At 46.3% G+C, this 21,785-nt stretch overlaps 1 protein-coding gene across 1 annotated transcript in view; it reads left to right on the top strand.

The window, feature by feature from the left end:
• LOC129857889 (receptor expression-enhancing protein 2-like) overlaps window positions 1-6,727 on the top strand; it is a 30,168-nt gene extending 23,441 nt beyond the window's left edge. The window contains exons 7-8 of the mRNA XM_055926566.1: window positions 925-1,097; window positions 2,437-6,727. Of these exons, the coding sequence (XP_055782541.1) occupies window positions 925-1,097; window positions 2,437-2,535 (272 nt within the window). The 3' untranslated portion in view covers window positions 2,536-6,727. The remainder of the gene's footprint in view (window positions 1-924; window positions 1,098-2,436) is intronic.
• Window positions 6,728-21,785: the final 15,058 nt, after the last annotated feature.

Below are 21,785 nucleotides of genomic sequence, written 5' to 3'. Positions count from 1 at the left end.
CGCTGTGGCACATCCACGTGCACTTTTGCAAATTTCAGATGTGCAGCAATGTTTTTTTTTTTGGACAGCAGTGGCTTCTTCCGTGGTGTACTTATTGTAGACTTGTCAACAGAGATGTTAGCATCTTCCAGAGATTTCTGTAAAATCTGACACTTTAGGATTCTTCTTAATCCCATTGAGGATTCTGTGCTGTGCTCTTACAGTCATCGTTGTAGGACGGCCTCTCCTAGGGAGAGTAGTAACAGTGCTTAAATTTCTCTGTTTATAGACAATTTGTCTTACGGTGAACTGACGTTTAGAGATACCTTTGTCACCCTTTCCAGCTTTATGCAAGGCAACAATTCTTAATATTCTGAGATCTCTTTTGTTCGGGGCATGGTTCACATCAGGCAATGCTTCTTGTGAATAGCAAACTCAAATTTTGTGAGTTAATGGGGCAGGGCAGCTCTAAGTGGTTCTGAGGTGATATGATCCTTAACTAGCCTCTCAAAGCACTTCATGATGACAGAATTGAGTGCTACGGGTCCATAGTCATTTAGTTCAGTAACCTTTGCTTTATTGGGTAGGATCAATGGTGGACATCTTGAAGCAAGTGGGGACAGCAGACTGGGATAGGGAGAGATTGAATATGTCTGTAACCAAAACGGGAGTGCTTAACACGTGAGCTCCTGTTAGTGGCTATAGGCATGTACTCTCGTCTCATGTCTGATAGGAGAGTCTAGAAACCTGCCATGTATTCTCTATGAAGCAAACGGCATGAAACTGGGAGGGGCCTACATGAACTTGTTTTCATTGCAAAACGTTTTCTGTTTGGAGTAAACGGTTTCTGCGGCGTGCAACTAATGAATACACCCCTGGCACACTAGTGGGAATGATGATCATTTCACTCATGACAGCCCACAATCCCTCTGTCCAATCCCACAGCTCGTTCCTCCATGGTTCCTCATCTTGACGAATCATCGCAGCACAGCTCGGACCAATCAGACACCAGGAGCATCACCACGGAGCATTCTGACGAGGACTACGTGGAGAAGGCCCCCGTGAAACGCACGGCCAGCGTCAGGGCAACCAAAAAACCTGCCGCTGCCAAGACCGAGGTAGGGGATCACACACACAGAGTGGAGTGGGACTTCGGCTTATGCATTATTTGTGACAGGAGAGTGACTGCTTCTTCTGCACTGAGGAGAGTCAGAAAAGTGATGGTTTTAAGTGCACTGGGTGTGCGTGCCAGTATTGTGAGTGTAAATGTGGAAATCAATGAGGAAAAGTGCACATACCACTCTGTTTTGAGGAGTCACAGCGCAACGCTTAGTGAAGGATGAAGCCAATGCAGTGTGCCCCACTCTTGACTCCTAATATGTTTAAGTGTGTGCAAGTCACAGGGTCACCCACAGTATAACTGTATAATCCTCCAATAGAAATACTCTCATATATTATCATGTATGAATGAATATCGCCTTCTCCAGCAGCTGTGTAGAAGCTGCCCTGGACACAGTTCTACGATCAGCTGAGTCTTTAATCTTAGTGGAGGGAAATGCAAAACTTGCCTTAGATCAGTGTGTAAGGGGAAACCTCATCCTACTCTACTCCAGCACTAGCAGATTTAAAACATTTTTTAATTTTTTTATTCACCTCCACGATTTACGATGGAGTTTAGCAGCGACTAATGTGGACGTACTGGAGCTCCGACGTCACATAAAATGACGTTTCAAAAACGACATTTCAGCACCCGGAAGAATAGCCCGCAATTACACACGACATTGTTCTAATTTCGAGCTGTTCTCTGGGTGCTGAAATAAATGTGATGTCGCTGTCCAACAATAATCCCCAACCAAATTTACTGAGCATGAGCAATTTGGACAAAAACGCTGGATATACTGGGTTGGCCTGAGTTGTGCGAAGTTGGTAAAACATTTTTTAATGAAAAATGATTCACAGCTGTAATTGCTTCCACCAAGTAGGAACTCGAGGGGGGGTGGAGACTTATTCAATTATGATATTTCAGTTGATTTGTAAAAATGTATTTAGCAAATCTTTAACTTCCTTTCACTTTGAAAAAGTGGAGTTGGTTGTGTAGGAATAATCTAATTGAATCCCTTTATTTATTTTTTACATTAAACATTTTAAGGTAGCGAAACGTGGAAAGTTCAAGGGAGTGGAGACTTTCTATAGGCACTGTATATACGGCTCAATAGTACATGGTTGTGTATAGGAAGATTTGTGTGCGCGCCATGGACTAATTCAGGAATGCGGTGTGCCGGTTGATAGACGGCTCTTGTGCGAGGCGTCCACCCACTTAGGACGCTAAGCCCTTGTCCAAGTTCTCTGAATACCTACTTCTCCTTTTTTTTTTTTTTTTTTTGATCTCTGTTGTCATTTCTTAATTTTTCTAATTTTCTCTTCGGTAAACTCCTTGCCTCTCTTCCCTCCTGTCAGACTACTACTACTACTACTACTACCAAGACGGTGAAAAAGATGCCAAAGAAGAAGACTACCACTACAGCTATAGCCAGCAACAACGGCGAGTCACAATGAGACCTGTATCTGCTGTCCCGATCTACACCCTACTGTACGCTACCACACACACACACACACACACACACACACACACACACACACACACACACACACACACACACACACACACAGCCAAGGACATCTGGACAGTCACTCTTGCCTGTTAAGCGCCACTCACAGGTTTAGTTCTACTATATATGCCCAGCTTCATTTCAACTCACAGGTTTAGTTCTAATATATATATATGGTCAGCTTCATGTCAACAGCACTTTTTATTTAACCTGCTGCTTACATTTTAGGCTGTATAGTCATTGACATCAGTGTATGTAAGTGCATGTTTTGTTTGAGGTAATGGCAGTGATGGCCTGTTAACTGAACTGAAAATGTGTTGCTTCCTCCTTACTGTACTGTTTACAGCCTTCTCTGTGTTGTCTATCCAAAGCCTCACACGGGATTGACTTGACTTAATCCTCTTGGGGCCTTTGGGAGCATAGGGCATCCACCCTGGCTCTTCCACTCACCCACTGTGCGAGGGCTTTTGCGTCTTGCCAGGAGATTCCTGCTGGATTATTGGAGACGCATTTTTTCTCAGGATCAGCTTAACCCGCCTGAGTCCTTATGTTATCCAGAGTGAAGGGAAATGCTAAACTGGCCTTAGATCAGTGTTTTAAGGGCAGCATTCCAATTAGTATGTTATCTACTCTCTATTGGAAGGTAGTTTGAGGCTGCCATGTAGGGGAAGGTACTATAGCGGACTAGGCATGTCTGGAAGAGAAAGCAGGGAGGCCAGGGAAGAGAGGAGAGAGGGAGGGGTGCTAAAGAGTTGTGGACCGGACAGACCAGCTCTGCTCAACATGTCCCTACTACAGAGATCAGTCTCACCGCTGTCTGTAGAAGTCTATAGGGCCCCTATCCCCTTTGGGAAGTCTGTCTGTACATGGAGGCGGTGTTGTCGTCTCTGGAAAACAGAGGACATTCTGGGAGCACTTAGGTCTCTAACTGTGTTAAGCCCATGTCAAGGTTTCTCATATCATTCACTCTGCTGTTGTGGAGCAGTAGTGCCCATCGACTGATACACACTCGGTCACGCGCTGGCAGAGCGATGAACAGATCGGTGTGTGTGTTCCCCCCCCTCTCCGTTCCTCTCCCTCTGAACAACTCCACCCATCCTCACTCTGTGCAGAACAGAAAGTCCAGCAGAAAGACCCACAGATTCAGGCTTCGTTACCTTTTTTGTGTGTGTTGTGTCTCTGCATTGGTGTGTGTGTGTGTATTTTTGGAACGTGACCACACTTCTGTTTACCCCCTCTTTGTTGACCCAACTGCATAGAGCCAGAATGACATTTAGCATTCACTTATCACATAAATGAAATCAAATATATGTTTAACTCAGTACAACCACGTGTTGATAATGCGTTTTAAAATCATTGAGGATGACAGTTAATGGTCCTATTAAATGACTCAAATGTACAGACAGGACATAGTAGGCCTATGCTACACAGTAGACCTAGCCTACTAGGCATACTTGGGTTAAAGATAAAATGTATTCTTTTTTTTATTACTTGTATAGCGCTTTTCGAAGCGCATAAAAAGTGAAACCTTGAAATGATGGAGATTGAAAATCTGCTGTTTTTGGGGTGAAGTTGAGGCAATTTGAGCTGGAAAGTCATTGTAGGTTGAGGAGAGGGCATCGACGGGACAGCCAAGGGGAAACAAAGAGAGTCTGAAAAAACGGGCTCAGAGCTCTACAACAGCACACCATCTGCTTTTCTGAATGGTCAGTCACTCTATTGGAGTCAGGGATTTAGCGCCCACCTGGGTGAGGCCATGGCTGCTGAAAAGCCACTACATCTTGACAGTGGTTAGGAGCATTCCCTGAACAGTCCCTGAATTTCCTCTGCTACCTCTGGCTACAGAATGCAGTTCTTGCTGTAATACTTCCAAACGGATTAAACAAAAAGCCAGATTATTTTGAATCCAGACAAACCGCTAGCAATTAAGCCAAAAGATAGACTTTATCACAATCCTGCAACTCTGAGTCAAGACCACACGATATAGTGCAGTCAAAACCCACAAAATAAATACAAATATAGAGCTCTCTGCCTCGGCTACGTTATGATGCCATGGCAACCACAGAACCAATAAGCATAATCATCATAATATTATAACCATCAATAACATCAATGTCTTACACTGCAGCGCTTAGCCTAGCTATACTGTACTCTCCTGTGTCTGATAACCAAACATTTTAATTGAGTTGTGTTAGACTTGTGCTTTCGGGTTATTTTTGTTTACTCTAAATTGGCGGACACACTGGACGTGGTGGTGTTGTACCCTAATTAGGAAGACCTTCAGGCTGTCTGGCTCTTACCTGGGTGAGCACCCCAGTCTGACTAGTGAAATGTCTGAGGGATCAACTACTATCATAGTCCTAAATTGTCACACTAGGTGTTGTCAACTATTGTAGACTATATGACTTGTGTCACACACTACGTATATTCCTGACTAGGTTAGTTATCCATGACTGATATCTCTACTTCAGGGCCCGTATCCACAAAGCGTCTCCGAGTAGGAGTGCTGATCTAGGATCGGGCCCCTACCTGTCCGTATAATCTTATCAAGGAATCAAATCTGAAGGGCCTAAATCAGCACTCCCACACTGAGACGCTGACGCTTTAAGGACACGGGGGCCCAGATGTCTGTTAATCTAGGGTCTCGATCATATATCATTGTTTCTCTGAACCATAAGGAGAGCAGCTAAACTAGCATATCCTCGTCACCTGTCCTCTGACAGTAGCCACCTCAAACATGGTGGAAACTGGCTTACCCTGTTAGATAGATGGAAGGATACTGTGGATAAATGATCTTCCAATTGTGTCTAAAGCTGTTAAAACGACGTGCCCTGCTAGTGTTTTACTTAAAAGATATATATACACACATAGCATACAAGGTGGGTTTTTGGACAAGTGTTCTTTAGGGCATCTAATCAATGCCCTTTAAACTATTGCCTTGTCTGAAATCTGTCCCTACCCTGAGACACCTCTTGTCAATCTCCCCTAGATACTGGGATAGAGTGTAGGATTACATGGGATTAGCTTAAAAAAAAACTGTGATAAGAGCGCCACCTAGCTTCCTTGTAGGTTAGGTTGAGTTTCCACCATGTTGTGCTTTGTCTTACACCTATCTGATCCTCTCATAATCTAGGAGTGTGTTGGGTTAATTGGAACGTAAAGGAGTTGATTTTTGGACTGGGTGTGCTTTAAGGGGGCCTTTTTGCTTTGGGCAGGTTTTATTTGGAGTTCCCTTTAATGAGTCTAAATTGAAAGCATGAGACTACTGCACTTGTGTTGCTGCAGTGTGACACTGATTTGAACCAGTAGTGGGAGACATACTCCAACTGTTTTAGAGATACTGTTTGAAGTTACCTACATGTACACACTATGTAAAAGTAATTTTCTGATTGTATAAAATAGCTTGCTTGCCTTACTCTTCATGAATACATAGGTTTTTCTTCTTTTGTTGCTTTTTAAGACTTTATTTGTAATCTTTTTGGGTTTTAAAATGAAATCATATTGGATTTCCTTAAGAGGCACCTCAACCTCTGTAAAGCCTTATGCTGTGAAGAGTGCTACTTGTGTTTTTTTTAATCTCTTCTCGATTTTTCTGTCTCAAGAAGAGGCATTTTAATTGGTCAGTGAACTACCAATAACAGTTGATTTCCTTGTCCCAGTCCTGTAGGAATTTGCTCAGAGAATGGGAATTTCTCAGTCTGGTATTCTGAAAATGTTGTGTTTTGGTAAAGTCCAAACTGAAGTCATGTAGCCCCAAGCTTTCTTTTAGTGTCTGCTCCCCCCTTTGTCAGGCTGGCTGCATATTCCACGAAGGCAATTCGATTGTGTACTTTTTTTCCTATTCTGTTTTAATTTGCTACAGTTTGCACTGAAGAAATGATGGCACACCCTATTGAACGCTTTCTAGTTGTCATGACAACATTACTTGACATTTTAATGTTCATTTCATTTTTTTGATATTTATTTTTGGAATCAGTAATCAATAATCAGTATTATTGTGTACAGGAAGTCTCATTGTGAGAATATTCTGGATATTAATATTGTTTGTGCCAACTATCAATACTATCAATACTGTAATTAAGGATGACAGTCATGTACCAATAACTGCTACTAATAAAGAAAACATATTACACTCCTTATCTATCTTGTGTTTGATTATTTTACCTTATTGCCAATAACTTGTAACTAATAATTTAAAAAAAGGTATTTATGTAACCTTTTGGGTAACTACCATATTCATAAATGAGTTCTAGATCTGTCACTCATTGAAAGCAAGTCTACAAAGCGGTAGATCTGTTCTATGGGTGCTTTTTCTATGCTTCCCATTAAGTTTTGTTTTTACGTGTTTTACTTTCAGTTTTGTACACCAGCTGAAAATATATTTTTGGTTATAATTTGCAGAAGTTTAGATGGTACAATGATTCTCTACAATGTCAAACTGATTTCTGCATATTGCACCTTGTTTAATGTTTCTTTCATCCCTCTTTTTAAAGATTACCTCGTCATGCATTCCAAGATTTAAAGGTGAACTGCACTCACGAATGCGCAATTCTAAATAAATCACTGACAGTGTCACCAGCAAAGCACCATCACACCTCTTCCTCCATGCTTCACGGTGGGAACCACACATGCAGAGATCATCCGTTCCCCTACTCTGCATCTCACAAGGACACTGCGGTTGGACTCATCAGACCAAAGGACAGATTTCCACCGGTCTAATGTCCATTGCTTGTGTTTCTTGGCCCAAGCAAGTCTTCTTATTGGTGTCCTTTTAGTAGTGGTTTCTTTGCAGTAATTTGACCATGAATGCCTGATTCAAGCAGTCTCCTCTGAACAGTTGATGTCTGTTACTTGAACACTGTGAAGCATTTATTTGGGCTGCTATCTGAGGCTGGTAACTCTAATGAAGTACTCATCTGCAACAGAGGTAACTCTGGATCTTCCTTTCCTGTGGCGGTCCTCATGAGAGCCAGTTTCATTATAGCAATTGATGGTTTTTGCAAATGCACTTGAAGAAACTTTGAAAGTTCTTGATATTTTCCAGATTGACTGACCTTCATGTCTTAAAGTAATGATGGACTGTCGTTTCTCTTTGCTTATTTGAGCTGTTCTTGCCATAATATGGACTTGGTCTTTTACCAAATAGGGCTATCTTCTGTATACCACCCCTACCTTGTCACAACACAACTGATTGGATCAAACACATTAAGAAGGAAAGAAATTGCACACATTAACTTAAGGCACACCTGTTAATTGAAATGCATTCCAGGTGACTACCTCATGAAGCTGGTTGAGAGAATGCCAAGAGTGTGCAAAGGTGTCATGAAGGGAAAGGGTGGCTACTTTGAAGAATCTAAAATATATGTTTAACACTTTTTTGTTTACTACATGATTCCATATATGTTATTTCATAGTTTGTCTTCACTATTATTCTACAATGTAGAAAATAGTAAAAATATACTCTTGAACGAGTAGGTGTGTCCAAACTTTTGACTGGTTCTCTATATGCGCAACATGTAAAGTGTTGGGTTCATGAGCTGAAATAGATCCCAAAAATGTAATGCGCACAAAAAGCTTATTTCTCTCAAATTTTGTGTGCACATTTATTTACAACCCTGTTAGTGAGTATTTCTCCTTTGCCAAGATAATTCATCCACCTGACAGATGTGGCATATCAAGAAGCTGATTAAACAGCATGATCATTACACAGGTGCACCTTGTCCTGGGGACAATAGATAGCTGATGTTCTGAAAGGGCTGCAAAATCTGGACCCCTACAAATCAGCCGGGCTAGACAATCTGGACCCTCTCTTTCTAAAATGATCTACCGAAATTGTTGCAACTCCTATTACTAGCCTGTTCAACCTCTCTTCCGTATCGTCTGAGATTCCCAAAGATTGGAAAGCAGCCTCGGTCATCCCCCTCTTCAAAGGGGGAAACACTCTAGTCTAGACCAAAACTGCTACAGACCTATATCTATCCTACCCTCCCTTTCTAATGTCTTCGAAAGCCAAGCTAACAAACAGATTACTGACCATTTCAAATCCGACCGTACCTTCTCCGCTATGCAATCTGGTTTCAGAGCTGGTCATGGATGCACCTCAGCCACGCTCAAAGTCCTAAACAATATCATAACCGCCATCGATAAGAGACAATACTGTGCAGCCGTATTCATCGTACTGGCCAAGTCTTTCGACTCTGTCAATCACCACATTCTTATCGGCAGACTCAACAGCCTTGGTTTCTCAAATGATTGCCTCGCCTGGTTCACCAACTACTTCTCTGATAGAGTTCAGTGTGTCAAATCGGAGGGCCTGTTGTCTGGACCTCTGGCAGTCTCTATGGGGTTGCCACAGGGTTCAATTCTTGGGCCGACTCTTCTCTGTACACATCAATGATGTCGCTTTTGCTGCTGGTGATTCTCTGATCCACCTCTACGCAGATGAAACCATTCTATATACTTCTGGCCCTTCGTTGGACACTGTGTTAACTAACCTCCAGATGAGCTTCAATGCCATACAACTCTCCTTCTGTGGCCTCCACAACTGCTCTTAAATGCAAGTAAAACTAAATGCATGCTCTTCAACCGATCGCTGCCCGCACCTGCCCGCCCGTCCAGCATCACTACTCTGGACGGTTATGACTTAGAATATGTGGACAACTACAAATACCTAGGTGTTTGGTTAGACTGTAAACTCTCCTTCCAGACTCACGTTAAACATCTCCAATCCAAAATTAAATCTAGAATCGGCTTCCTATTTCGCAACAAATCATCCTTCTCTCATGCTGCCAAACATACTCATAAAACTGACCATCCTACCGATCCTCGACTTCGGCGATGTCATTTACAAAATAGCCTCCAACACTCTACTCCACAAATTGGATGCAGTCTATCATAGTGCCATCCGTTTTGTCACCAAAGCCCCATTTACTACCCACCACTGCGACCTGTATGCTCTCGTTGGCTGGCCCTCGCTTCATACTGGTCGCTAAACCCACTGGCTACAGGTTATCTACAAGTCTCTGCTAGGTAAAGCCCCACCTTAGCTCACTGGTCACCATAGCAGCACCCACCCATAGCGCGCTCCAGCAGGTATACCTCACTGGTCACCCCCAAAGCCAATTCCTCCTTTGGCCGCCTTTCCTTCCAGTTCTCTGCTGCCAATGACTGGAACGAACTGCAAAAAAATCACTGAATCTGGAGACACATAGCTCCCTCACTAGCTTTAAGCACCAGCTGTCAGAGCAGCTCACAGATCACTGCACCTGTACATAGCCCATCTGTAAATAGCCCATCCAACTACCTCATCCCCATACTGTATTTATTTATCTTGCTCCTTTGCACCACAGTATCTCTACTTGCACATTCACCTTCTGCACATCTACCATTCCAGAGTTTAATTGCTATACTGTAATTACTTCGCAACCATGGCCTATTCATTGCCTTACCTCCCTTATCTTCCCTCACTTGCACACTATGTATATAGACTTTTTTTCTTACTGTATTATTGACTGTGTTTGTTTACCCCTAGCTTTTTCACCAGTTATCTAATCTCAGTCTAATTCGCTAGTCTTAGATAAGTTGCATTACTTCTTCCAGTCTTTGCCTGCCCTTGAACTGTCTACGTATTTAGAAAAGTTGATTCTTGTTTGCTTGCCTATATGTCCTTTCAACTTGCCATAGACCAGCTGGGGAGACAACCCTACCAAATAAAGCAGCATTTGGTGATATTTGCACCTGCTTGGTGGAATCTCTAGGTTTGCATAATATACAAATGCATAAGAATATTATAGTCGTTATTTGGACAGATATAGCTCACTAGTTCGTACTACAAGCTAACTTTATCAATATGCATAGCTAGTTAGATACAAATAAGTGTTAGCGACTTATCGGTGATAAAGTGCTTCGAACACACATAAATGACTTGTGTAACTGGAGCTCACTGCTTTCATCATCATTGCGGTGTAATAGCCTGAAACCATGAAGTTCGTCTAACAAAATGATACACAACTTTTCAGCATCTTAAAAGCAGGGTTAACTAGCTAGTTGAAGAAAGTCTGTTGGAATCATCTCGTTGGCTGATAATCGTGACGTACATTCTATGCGGCAGTCTCTGTTCATGCTAACATTTTTACGTTTAGACAAAGGGTTTTTAGGTATGATGTAGTTTGTTGATTTAAGACATCGTGGAAGTATGGTAAAAATGACCAATCAAAATATTTATAAGATAATTTAAAAAATAATAAAATCATTGTCGGGTTATGAATAAAGTAGGAAATTTAACATTGTAGTAGCGGGAGTACCCTTTGGCCATACCCTCCTCGGGTTACGTTAAGCCATGCCTCGCTGTGTGTATCTATTGGAAACGACAGGCTGTGGTCTGTGGTTAATCAAATCTTTGGTATCATAGTTAGCTAACTGGCTAGCTTGCTACTCACCACACACCGGACACAGCAATCATGTCGTACGTTTGTTGTATGTAGTCCAATCCTTGCCATCTTGCGCAATATTGTTGAATGCATTAGAAGTTTGCACCAACTTTATGGAAGCCCATTTGAGTGCGTTGCAGACTTGACAACATGTCCACAACACATGGCACCTGGGGACAGACTGCAACTTATTGTCTCTAGGCAATTGGACATCATTAGCAAAAGTGGGCATGTAAATAATCCACACCCAACCCATCCATACTCAAATCTTGTTTTGGACGAGGCTGAATTCATGGAACAAATTATCGTATTTACACTTTGTAGTAATGTTGACATTATAATTTATGTTTCGGACTTATATCGATGCTACATAGGGCGTTTATAACCAGAGAAGTTGTTTCTAGGAAGCAGTTCCCTTTTAAAATCAATCTTTAGCTTTCAACCTTAATAAATGAATATGCAGCATGTATGCACATTTTAGTAATCCAATAGGTCGTGGAAAGTATTTAGTTCATTTTTAATCAGAATTTTATTAGGATCCCCATTAGCTGTTGCGCTAGCAGCAGCTACTCTTCCTGGGGTCCGCACAAAACATGAAACATGACATAATAGAGAACATTAATAGACCAGAACAGCTCAAGAACAGAACTACATACATTTATAAATGGCACCCATAGCTACATATCAATACATCCAGTGTAGAGGTCGTCCGATTAATCGGAATGGACGATTAATTAGGGCCGATTTCAAGTTTTCATAACAATCGGAAATCGGTATTTTTGGCCGCCGATTTGCCAAATTTTTATTATTATTATATATATATATTTTTTAACCTTTATTTAACTAGGCAAGTCAGTTAAGAACACATTCTTATGTTCAATGACGGCCTAGGAACGGTGGGTTAACTGCCTTGTTCAGGGGCAGAACAACAGATTTTCACTTGTCAGCTAGGGGGATCTAATCTTGCAACCTTACAGTTAACTAGTCCAACGCAATAACGACCTGCCTCTCTCTTGTTGCACTCCACAAGGAGACTGCCTGTTACGCGAATGCAGTAAGCCAAGGTAAGTTGCTAGCTAGCATTAAACTTATCTTATAAAAAACAATCAATCATAACCACTAGTTAACTACACATGGTTGATGATATTACTAGATATTATCTAGCGTGTCCTGCGTTGCATATAATCTGACTGAGCATACAAGTATCTAAGTATCTGACTGAGCGGTGGTAGGCAGAAGCAGGCCCGTAAACATTTATTCAAGCAGCACTTTCGTGAGTTTTGCCAGCAGCTCTTCGTTGTGCGTCAAGCATTGCGCTGTTTAAGACTTCAAGCCTATCAACTCCCGAGATGTGGCTGGTGTAACCGAAGTGAAATGGCTAGCTAGTTAGCGCGCGCTAATAGCGTTTCAAACGTCACTCGCTCTGAGCCTTCTAGTAGTTGTTCCCCTTGCTCTGCATGGGTAACGCTGCTTCGATGGTGGCTGTTGTCGTTGTGTTGCTGGTTCGAGCCCAGGGAGGAGCCAGGAGAGGGACGGAAGCTATACTGTTACACTTGCAATACTAAAGTGCCTATAAGAACATCCAATAGTCAAAGGTTAATGAAATACAAATGGTATAGAGGGAAATAGTCCTATAATTCCTTTACTAACTACAACCTCAAACTTCTTACCTGGGAATATTGAAGACTCATGTTAAAAGGAACCACCAGCTTTCATATGCTCTCATGTTCTGAGCAAGGAACTGAAACGTTAGCTTTCTTACATAGCACATATTGCACTTTGACCTGACTAGATCATAAAAGAACGACTATCCAGACAGAGGATTGAGTTTACGAATGGACGGTTTATTAAACCAACTTTACACAGGCTACTGTTTGGCCGTAGCCCACGCCAAATAAATGAAAGATAACCCACAAGCCAATCGTGACCTTCTCTTGTGAAGCCCAGACGTAAGAGAGAGAACAAAGGCAAAACCTGGTCTTAACTTCCAATGCTCCATCCCCCTGCCCAACCCCCCTCCACGCCACTCCGCCAACCACCAGGATGCCCGGCATCAGAACATTCCAGGCATTCCCGTGATTGGCAGATAGCAGGTTGACTGACATGTCGGACCCCGCGAACACAACCACCTACTAGCCTAACACATAACACACAGCTGTCTGTGCGGGTCGCTACACAGCCCCCCCACCACAAAGTCCCTCGTCCCCGAGGGAACAAACGAAGTCTCTGAAGCGACCCGGAGGTCTCCTTTGCCTGCGTGGCCGTGATGGTCGCAGAGTGCCCCTCTGGGAACCAGGGGATGAAGGCAGGGATATGGGGGACAAGGAAGCGGGAACGGGTAATACAGTCCGTGGCTCTGGGGAACCACGCGGTGACACAGGGGGGGAGACAGGGGGAGTGGGCTGTCTGGAGCCTTGTCTGCGGCACCTGGGGGTGGGTGCCTGGAGAATGGCATTGCCAGAGAGGGGAATTGTGGGGGTTCCTGGGGTTTGGGGAGAAGAGGCCCCTCTGTATGGGGCTAACCTGTCCCGGTGCAGTGCCACCTTTCTCCCCCTGGGAGGAAGCTGCACCCGGTAAACAACCTCCCCTACCCTCTCCAGGACACTGCAGGGTCCCACCCAGTGACTGTCCAACTTGGGGCATCTGCCTTTTTTCCTTAGCGGGCTGTAGACCCAGACCAGCTCCCCAGCCACAAAGTGCCTTCACCGGGTGTGCACGTCATAGTTCCTCTTCTGCCTCACACCTGCATTCACCAGCTGCTCTCTGGCGAAGGTGTGGGCTGTCTCCAGGCGGTCCTGGAGTCTCCGGGCATACTCCGGCCCCGGGGGAACATGAGGGCTATCCAGGGGCCGACCAAACGCCATCTCCGCAGGGGTGCGGATCTCTCTCCCCAGCATGAGGAGGGCAGGCGTGCAGGAGGTGGAGTCTTGGACAGCGGAGCGGCATGCCATGAGGACCATAGGCAGGTGCTTGTCCCAGTCACGCTGGTGTTTGGAAGAGACGATGGCCAGCTGCTGTCCAAGCGTTTTATTGAAGCGCTCTACAAGGCCATCACTTTGAGGATGGAGAGGAGTAGTGCGGGTCTTGTGCATACCCAGCCTCTCACACATGGTGGCGAACACACGGGACTCAAAGTTTCTGCCCTGGTCGCTGTGGATGGACTCTGCAGCTCCAAACCTGCTGAACATCCCCGCTGTCAGGGCGTCGACGATGGTCTCTGCCTCCTGGTCAGGCAGAGCATAGGCCTCAGGCCATTTTGTGAAATAGTCCATGGCCGTGAGCACCCAGCGGTTTCCACTGTCTGTGGTGGGGAACAGCCCAACTACATCCACTCCCACCCTCTCCATGGGAGCCCCCACTGGGAACTGTTGGAGCTGAGCATGAGAGCGGCCTGGGGGGCCCTTTCTCGCTGTGCAGTTGTCACAGCGGCGACAAAAGTCCTCCACATCCCTCTTGTGCTGCCCCCAGTAGAAGCCCTGACGGAGACGGCGCAGTGTTTTTGTGACCCCAAAGTGTCCAGTCCCCACCCCGCCATGAGTACTCTGGAGCACAGCCTCCCGCAATGCTTTTGGGACCACCACCTGCCACCTCTCCTCTCCCGTAGCTGACTCCTTCCATGCCCGCTGTAGCACGCCATCAGCCAGCCGCAGTCTCTCAAACTTTGACCACAACCCTTTGGTCGCGAGTGAGAGCGCTGTCACCTCTTCCCATGGTGGCCTCACCTGCGCCTCTACCCACTGTAGCACTGGCTGTAGGTCTGTGTCCCGTCCCTGCTGCTGCCGCCATTCAGCCACGTCGACAGTCTGCAGCTCACAGCAGACAGGCCCGCTCGCCCGACACACTGTGGCACAGACCCCCTCTGCACACAGCTCTCTCTCCCGTCCCTCTCTCCGTTCGCAGTGGCGGCAGCCGTCTGCAGTACAGGGCCGACGGGACATGGCGTCGGCGTTGGAGTGGCGTGCCCCTGCCCTGTGCACCACTGTGAAGTCATACGGCTGAAGCTCCTCCAACCAGCGTGCCACCTGCCCCTCTGGCTCTCTGAAAGACATGAGCCACTGGAGAGCAGAGTGGTCAGTCCTTACAGTAAAGGGCAGACCACCCAGGTAGTACTTGAAGTGTTTGACGGAAGCCACAACAGCCAAGAGCTCCCGCCGGGTGACACAGTAGCGGCGCTCATGTTTGTCAAATGTTTTGCTGAAGTACGCCACCACTCTCTCCCCCGCTGGCCCCACTTGGGCCAGCACCCCACCCATGCCCACATTGCTCGCGTCTGTGTCCAGGATAAAGGGCAAGGTGAGGTCAGGGGGGGCGAGCACGGGGGCCTCGATCAGTGCACGTTTGAGGGTGTTGAACGCCTCCTCACACTCCACTGTCCAAGTGAAAGCTTTGTCCTTCGGCAGCAGGCGGTTCAGTGGAGCAGCAACGCTTGAGAAGCCCCGTACAAACCTCCTGTAGTACGAGGCCAGGCCCAGGAAGCTCTTCAGCTGACGCTGGTCGGTGGGGGTGGGCCAGTCTCTGACAGCCCCTACCTTGTCCTCCATGGTGCTGATCCCCTCCTTCCCCACTCGGTGGCCCAAGAAGGACACCTCTCTCCTCATAAAGTGGCACTTCTCGGGGTGGAGCTTCAGACCTGCGGCAGCCACCCTCTCCAGCACACGCCGTAGCGCCCCCAGGGCTGACTGGAAGGAGCTGCCATGGGCCAGGATGTCATCGAGGTATACCAGACACTGCTGTCTGGGGATGCCATCCAGCACCCTGTCCATCAAACGCTCAAAAGTAGCTGGAGCGTTGCACAGGCCCAAGCACAGGACCTTGAACTGCCAGTGTCCTCTGTTAGTGGAGAATGCAGTTTTGGCTCTGGCCTCTGGGGAGAGGGGCACCTGCCAGTAGCCACTGCGGAGGTCTAGTGAGGAGAACCAGGAGGACCCCCTAACCAGGTCCAGCGACTCATCGATACGTGGTATGGGGTATGAGTCCTTCCTGGTTACCTCATTCAGCCGCCTGTAGTCCGCACAGAACCTCAGCTTGCCCCCCTTCTTCGGAACCATGACGACTGGCGCCGCCCAGGGGCTGTCTGAGGGCTCAATGAAGTCTGCCCGCTGCATCTCCAACACAGCCTTGTCTGCCGCCTCCTGGCGTGCCAGCGGGATACGGCGGGGACGCATCTTGATGGGTCGAGCATCACCTGTGTCGATCTCATGCTGCACCAGATGAGTCTGACCCACCTCTTCCTCACTCAGCGCAAAGCTGTCTCTGAATTCAAACAGCAACTGCCACAACCGTTCCTGCTGCTCGGGGTCAAGACCAACACAGTTCCTCCCCCATATCTCCCTCACTGCAGACAGTGTCCTCTCCTCTCCCATCTGGGGTAGCTGGGCTGGGGGGGCGTGGCCTGGGCTCACAGAGGGCTGTGTCATGGAGGTAGCTGGGGGAATGTAACACACCGCAGTAGGTGACAGGGGGGCTGGGGAAAAGTCACACACAGCTGTGGGGGAGGGGGGGCAGCCATGAGTCTCTGCTGCTTTAACTGTTGGAGTAAAGGGTTTGTTGGGTTGAGTGAATTTGACATTAGGGGGGGCCATGGTGACTTCCGGCCCTCCCTGGAAGCTCAGTGTGCCCCTATTTAGGTCTAACTGGCAGCCTGTGCTCCTAAGAAAGTCCAACCCCAGGATACAAGGGTCCTGCACAGCCGCCACCCACACAGGATGACGCACAGTCCTGCCCCCTACTGTCAGAGTCATTATTCCCTTCCCTTTCATGGGTGCCAGCTCACCTGTGACTGTGCGGAGCTGCACAGTTGTAGGCTCACACTGAGTCCAACCTGGCACAATATCTGGCCTCACCAGGGTTACTGTGGACCCAGTGTCCACCAGGGCGGAGCAGGGCACACACTCCACAGTGACAGGGACATGACAAAAGTCCCCAACACAGGTCCGGCCCACCACAACAACAGGCTCCATTCGCTTGCTCTCGTCTGCTTCTGGGGGAAGTGGAGCCTTGCTTCCCCGTCTGTGCCGGTGGGCTCCTCCTGAAGATGATGGTGGTTGGGATAGAAAGCCAGGGGTCCGCACTACCCGGTCTATGCGGACCCCGAGCCGTTTCCCTGAGCTCTGGGGGACATGGGGCAATTTCGGCGCAGATGGCCTGGTTGGCCACAACCCCAGCAGACCCTGGGACCAGGTTGTGTGTTTTGTGCCGCCTGTAGCGACACAGCACGAATGAGTTCTGTCATTTCAGCCACCCATGCAGGCTTTTCCGGCTCCGGGCTGCTCTGCCCCCCAGCTCGCACAGAGTGTGTGTCTCCCTGCACCCCCACCAAAGCCCCAGCTGAAGTCCCAGCCCACACCAGCTCCCTCTCCAAAGCCATCTCCAAGGCTATCTGCAATGACTCAGGATGAGCCAGCTGGGTCTGTATGCGCAGCTCCGTAGGAGAGAGCGCCTGTATGAACTGGTCCCGTGCTAGCTCGCTCTGCACGGAGGGGGGCATGTGAGCATATGCCCGCCGAGAGAGGCTCTCAATGTCATTAGCTAACACCCGTAGAGGCTCTCCAGGCTGCCTGCGTCTATTACTCAGTTCGGAGCGCAGTAGCCCGGGCTGTACACACTGTCCATAGCGCCTCCTCAGTGCTCCCACTAAAGCACCATAATCATGTCTGTCCTCGGGGCTAATCAATATCAAACAGGCCAGAGCTTCATCCGTGAGGCATAAAGCCAACTGCAGTGCCCTTTCTTCATCCGACCACCCCCTAAAATGAGCTAACAGTTCAAACTGAGCATGAAAAGCTTCCCAATCCGCCTTACCGGAATACTTCGGGGTCTTAACAGATACGGACGCAGCCGGGAACTGGGCGCCGCCATGTTTGTTTACATCCTGAGCCCCAGATTCCTCGTCCCGCCGCGTCGACGTCACCACTTCGGCCCGCCCACCTGAATCCGCGCGAAACACAGTCGACGAGGCGCTCATGCCCGCTTCAGCCGCCATCACTCTAGCGTCCTCCCTCAAGCGGCCTCTGCGCTCCGACGCCCTGGCGATCTCCTCAGCCAGAACCTCCGACGTCCATTCACACGTATCTCCTTGGCCATAATCGTCCCCTACCTCCACCTTCACTTTCGGATTCCCTCAAAGCATTTTCAACCCCCGTTCTCACCTACGGTAGCTAGCCACAGAAGTCAGCTAGCTAGCTGGCAAACTTTTATCAACGTTTTTACTTCTGACACCAATGTAATGACCTGACTAGATCATAAAAGAACGACTGTCCAGACAGAGGATTGAGTTTACGAATGGACGGTTTATTAAACCAACTTTACACAGGCTACTGTTTGGCCGTAGCCCACGCCAAATAAATGAAAGATAACCCACAAGCCAATCGTGACCTTCTCTTGTGAAGCCCAGACGTAAGAGAGAGAACAAAGGCAAAACCTGGTCTTAACTTCCAATGCTCCATCCCCCTGCCCAACCCCCCTCCACGCCACTCCGCCAACCACCAGGATGCCCGGCATCAGAACATTCCAGGCATTCCCGTGATTGGCAGATAGCAGGTTGACTGACATGTCGGACCCCGCGAACACAACCACCTACTAGCCTAACACATAACACACAGCTGTCTGTGCGGGTCGCTACAGTATAGAGGGAAATAGTCCTATAATTCCTTTAATAACTACAACCTCAAACTTCTTACCTGGGAATATTGAAGACTCATGTTAAAAGGAACCACCAGCTTTCATATGCTCTCATGTTCTGAGCAAGGAACTGAAACGTTAGCTTTCTTACATGGCACATATTGCACTTTTACTTTCTTCTCCAACACTTTGTTTTTGCATTATTTAAACCAAATTGAACATGTTTCATTATTTACTTGAGGCTGAATTGATTTTATTGATGTATTATATTAAGTTAAAATAACTGTTCATTCAGTATTGTTGTAATTGTCATTATACCAAATAAATTAATCGGCCGATTAATCAGTATCGGCCTTTTTTGGTCCTCCAATAATCGGTATCGGTATCGGCGTTGAAAAATCATAATCGGTCGACCTCTAATCCAGTGCATTCGAAAATAATTCAGACCACTTCCCTTTTTCAACATTTTGTTACGTTACAGCCTTATTCTAAAATGTATAAAATTATTTTTCCCCCTCATCAATCTACACACACTACCCCATAATGACAAAGCAAAAACAGGTTTTTAGAAATGTTTGCACATTTATTACAAATAACAGAAATACCTTATTTACGTAAGTATTCAGACCCTTTGCTATGAGACACGAAATTGATCTCAGGCGCATCCTGTTTCCATTGATAACCTTGAGATGTTTCTACAACTTGATTGGAGTCGATTTTGAAAGGCACACACCTGTCTTTATAAGGTCCCACAGTTGACCGTGCATTTCAGAGCAAAAACCACAGTGACCTCCATCATTCTTAAATGGAAGAAGTTTGGAACCACCAAGACTCTTTCTAGAGCTGGCCGCCCGACCAAACTGAGCAATCGGGGGAGAAGGGCCTTTGTCAGGGAGGTGACCAAGAACCCGATGGTTACTCTGACAGAGCTCCAGAGTATCTCTGAGGAGATGGGAGAACCTTCCAGAAGGACAAACATCTCCGCAGGACTCCACCAATCAGGCCTTTATGGTAGAGTGGCCAGACGGAAGCCACATGACAGCCCGCTTGGAGTTTGCCAAAAGTCACCTAAAGAACTCTCAGACCATGAGAAACAAGATTCTCTGGTCTGATGAAACCAAGATTGAACTCTTTGGCCTGAATGCCAAAGCGTTACATCTGGACAAAACCTGGTACAATCCCTACGGTGAAACATGGTGGTGGCAACTTCATGCTGTGGGAATGTTTTTTCAACGGCAGCGACTGGGAGACTAGTCAGAATCGAGGGAAAGATGAACGGAGCAAAGTACAGAGAGATCCTTGATGAAAACCTGCTCCAGGGCGCTCAGGACCTCAGACTCTGGACAACAACCCTAAGCACACAGCCAAGACAACGCAGGAGTGGCTTCGGGACAAGTCTCTGATTGTCCTTGAGTGGCCCAGCCAGAGCCCGGACTTGAACCTGATCAAACATCTGTGGAGAGACCTGAAAACAGCTGTGCAGCAACGCTCCCCATCCAACCTGACAGAGCTTGAGAGAATCTGTAGAGAAGAATGGGAAAAACTCCCGAAACACAGGTGTGCCAAGCTTGTAGCGTCATAGCCAAGAAGACACTAATCGCTGCCAAAGCTTCAACAAGTATTGAGTAAAGAGTCTGAATACTTATGTAAATGTAATATAAAACTTTTGCTTTGTAATTATGGGGTAGTGTGTGTAGATTGATGAGGGGAAGATGCAATTTCATCAATTTTAGTATAAGGCTGTAATGTAACAAAATGTGGAAATTGTCAAGGGGTCTGGATATTTTCCGAATGCACTGTAAGCCTACTTAGCATTATTGATGATATATGAGGGGTCATATGTCATTAGCTCTGTTCACCCTCATACTACCACCATACAGTACAGTACCAGTCAAAAGTTTGGACACACCTACTCATTCAAGGGTTTTTCTTTATTTTACTATTTTATACATTGTAGAACAATAGTGAAGACATCAAAACTATGATATAACACTTATGGAATCATGTAGTAACCAAAAAAGTGTTAAAGAAATCCAAATATATTTGAGATTCTTCTAAGTAGCCACCCTTTGCCCTCATGACAGGTTTGCACACTCTTGGCATTCTCTCAACCAGCTTCATGAGGTAGTCACCTGGAATGCATTTCAATTAACAGATGTGCCTTCTTAAAAGTTAATTTGTGGAATTTCTTTCCTTTTTAATGTGTTTGAGCCAATCAGTTGTGTTGTGACAAGGTAGGGGGGTATACAGAAGATAATCTCATTTGGTAAAAGACCAAGTCCATATTGGCAATATCCATATGGCAAGAAGTCCATATGGCAAGAACAGCTCAAATAAGCAAAGAGAAATGACAGTTTGTCATTACTTTAAGACATGAATGTCAGTCAATCTGGAAAATATCAAGAATTTTCAAAGTTTCTTCAAGTGCATTTGCAAACACCATCAATTGCTATAATGAAACTGGCTCTCATGAGGACCGCCACAGGAAAGGAAGACCCAGAGTTACCTCTGCTGCAGAGGATACGTTCATTAGAGTTAACTGCACCTCAGATTGCAGCCCAAATAAATGCTTCACAGAGTTCAAGTAACAGTCACATCTCAACATCAACTGTTCAGAGGAGACTGCGTGAATCAGGCCTTTATGGTCAAATTGCCGCATAGAAACCACTATTAAAGGACACCAGTAAGAAGAAGAGACTTGCTTGGGCCAAGAAACATGAGCAATGGACATTAGACCGGTGAAAATCTGTCCTTTGGTCTGATGAGTCCAAATTTATGATTTTTGGTTCCAACCGCTGTGTCTTCGTGAGACGCACAGAAGGTGAACGGATGATCTCTGCATTTGTGGTACTCACCGTGAAGCATGGAGGAGGAGGTGTGATGGTTTGGGGGTGCTGTACTGGTGACACTGTCAGCGATTCATTTAGAATTCAAGGCACACTTTAACCAGCATGGCTACCACAGCATTCTGCAGTGATACACCATCCCATCTGGGTTGCGCTTTGTGGGACTATCATTTGTTTTTCAACAGGACAATGACCCAAAACACACTTCCAGGTTGTGTAAGGGCTATTTGACCAAGTAGAGTGATGGAGTTCTGCATCAGATGACCTGGCCTCCACAATCACCCGACCTGAACCCAATTTGA

The sequence above is a fragment of the Salvelinus fontinalis genome, chromosome 6 (assembly GCF_029448725.1).
Source record: "Salvelinus fontinalis isolate EN_2023a chromosome 6, ASM2944872v1, whole genome shotgun sequence".
NCBI classification, from domain to species: Eukaryota; Metazoa; Chordata; class Actinopteri; order Salmoniformes; family Salmonidae; genus Salvelinus; species Salvelinus fontinalis.
The sequence above is the reverse complement of the archived record's forward strand: the minus strand, read 5'-3'. Positions and strand labels throughout refer to the sequence as shown.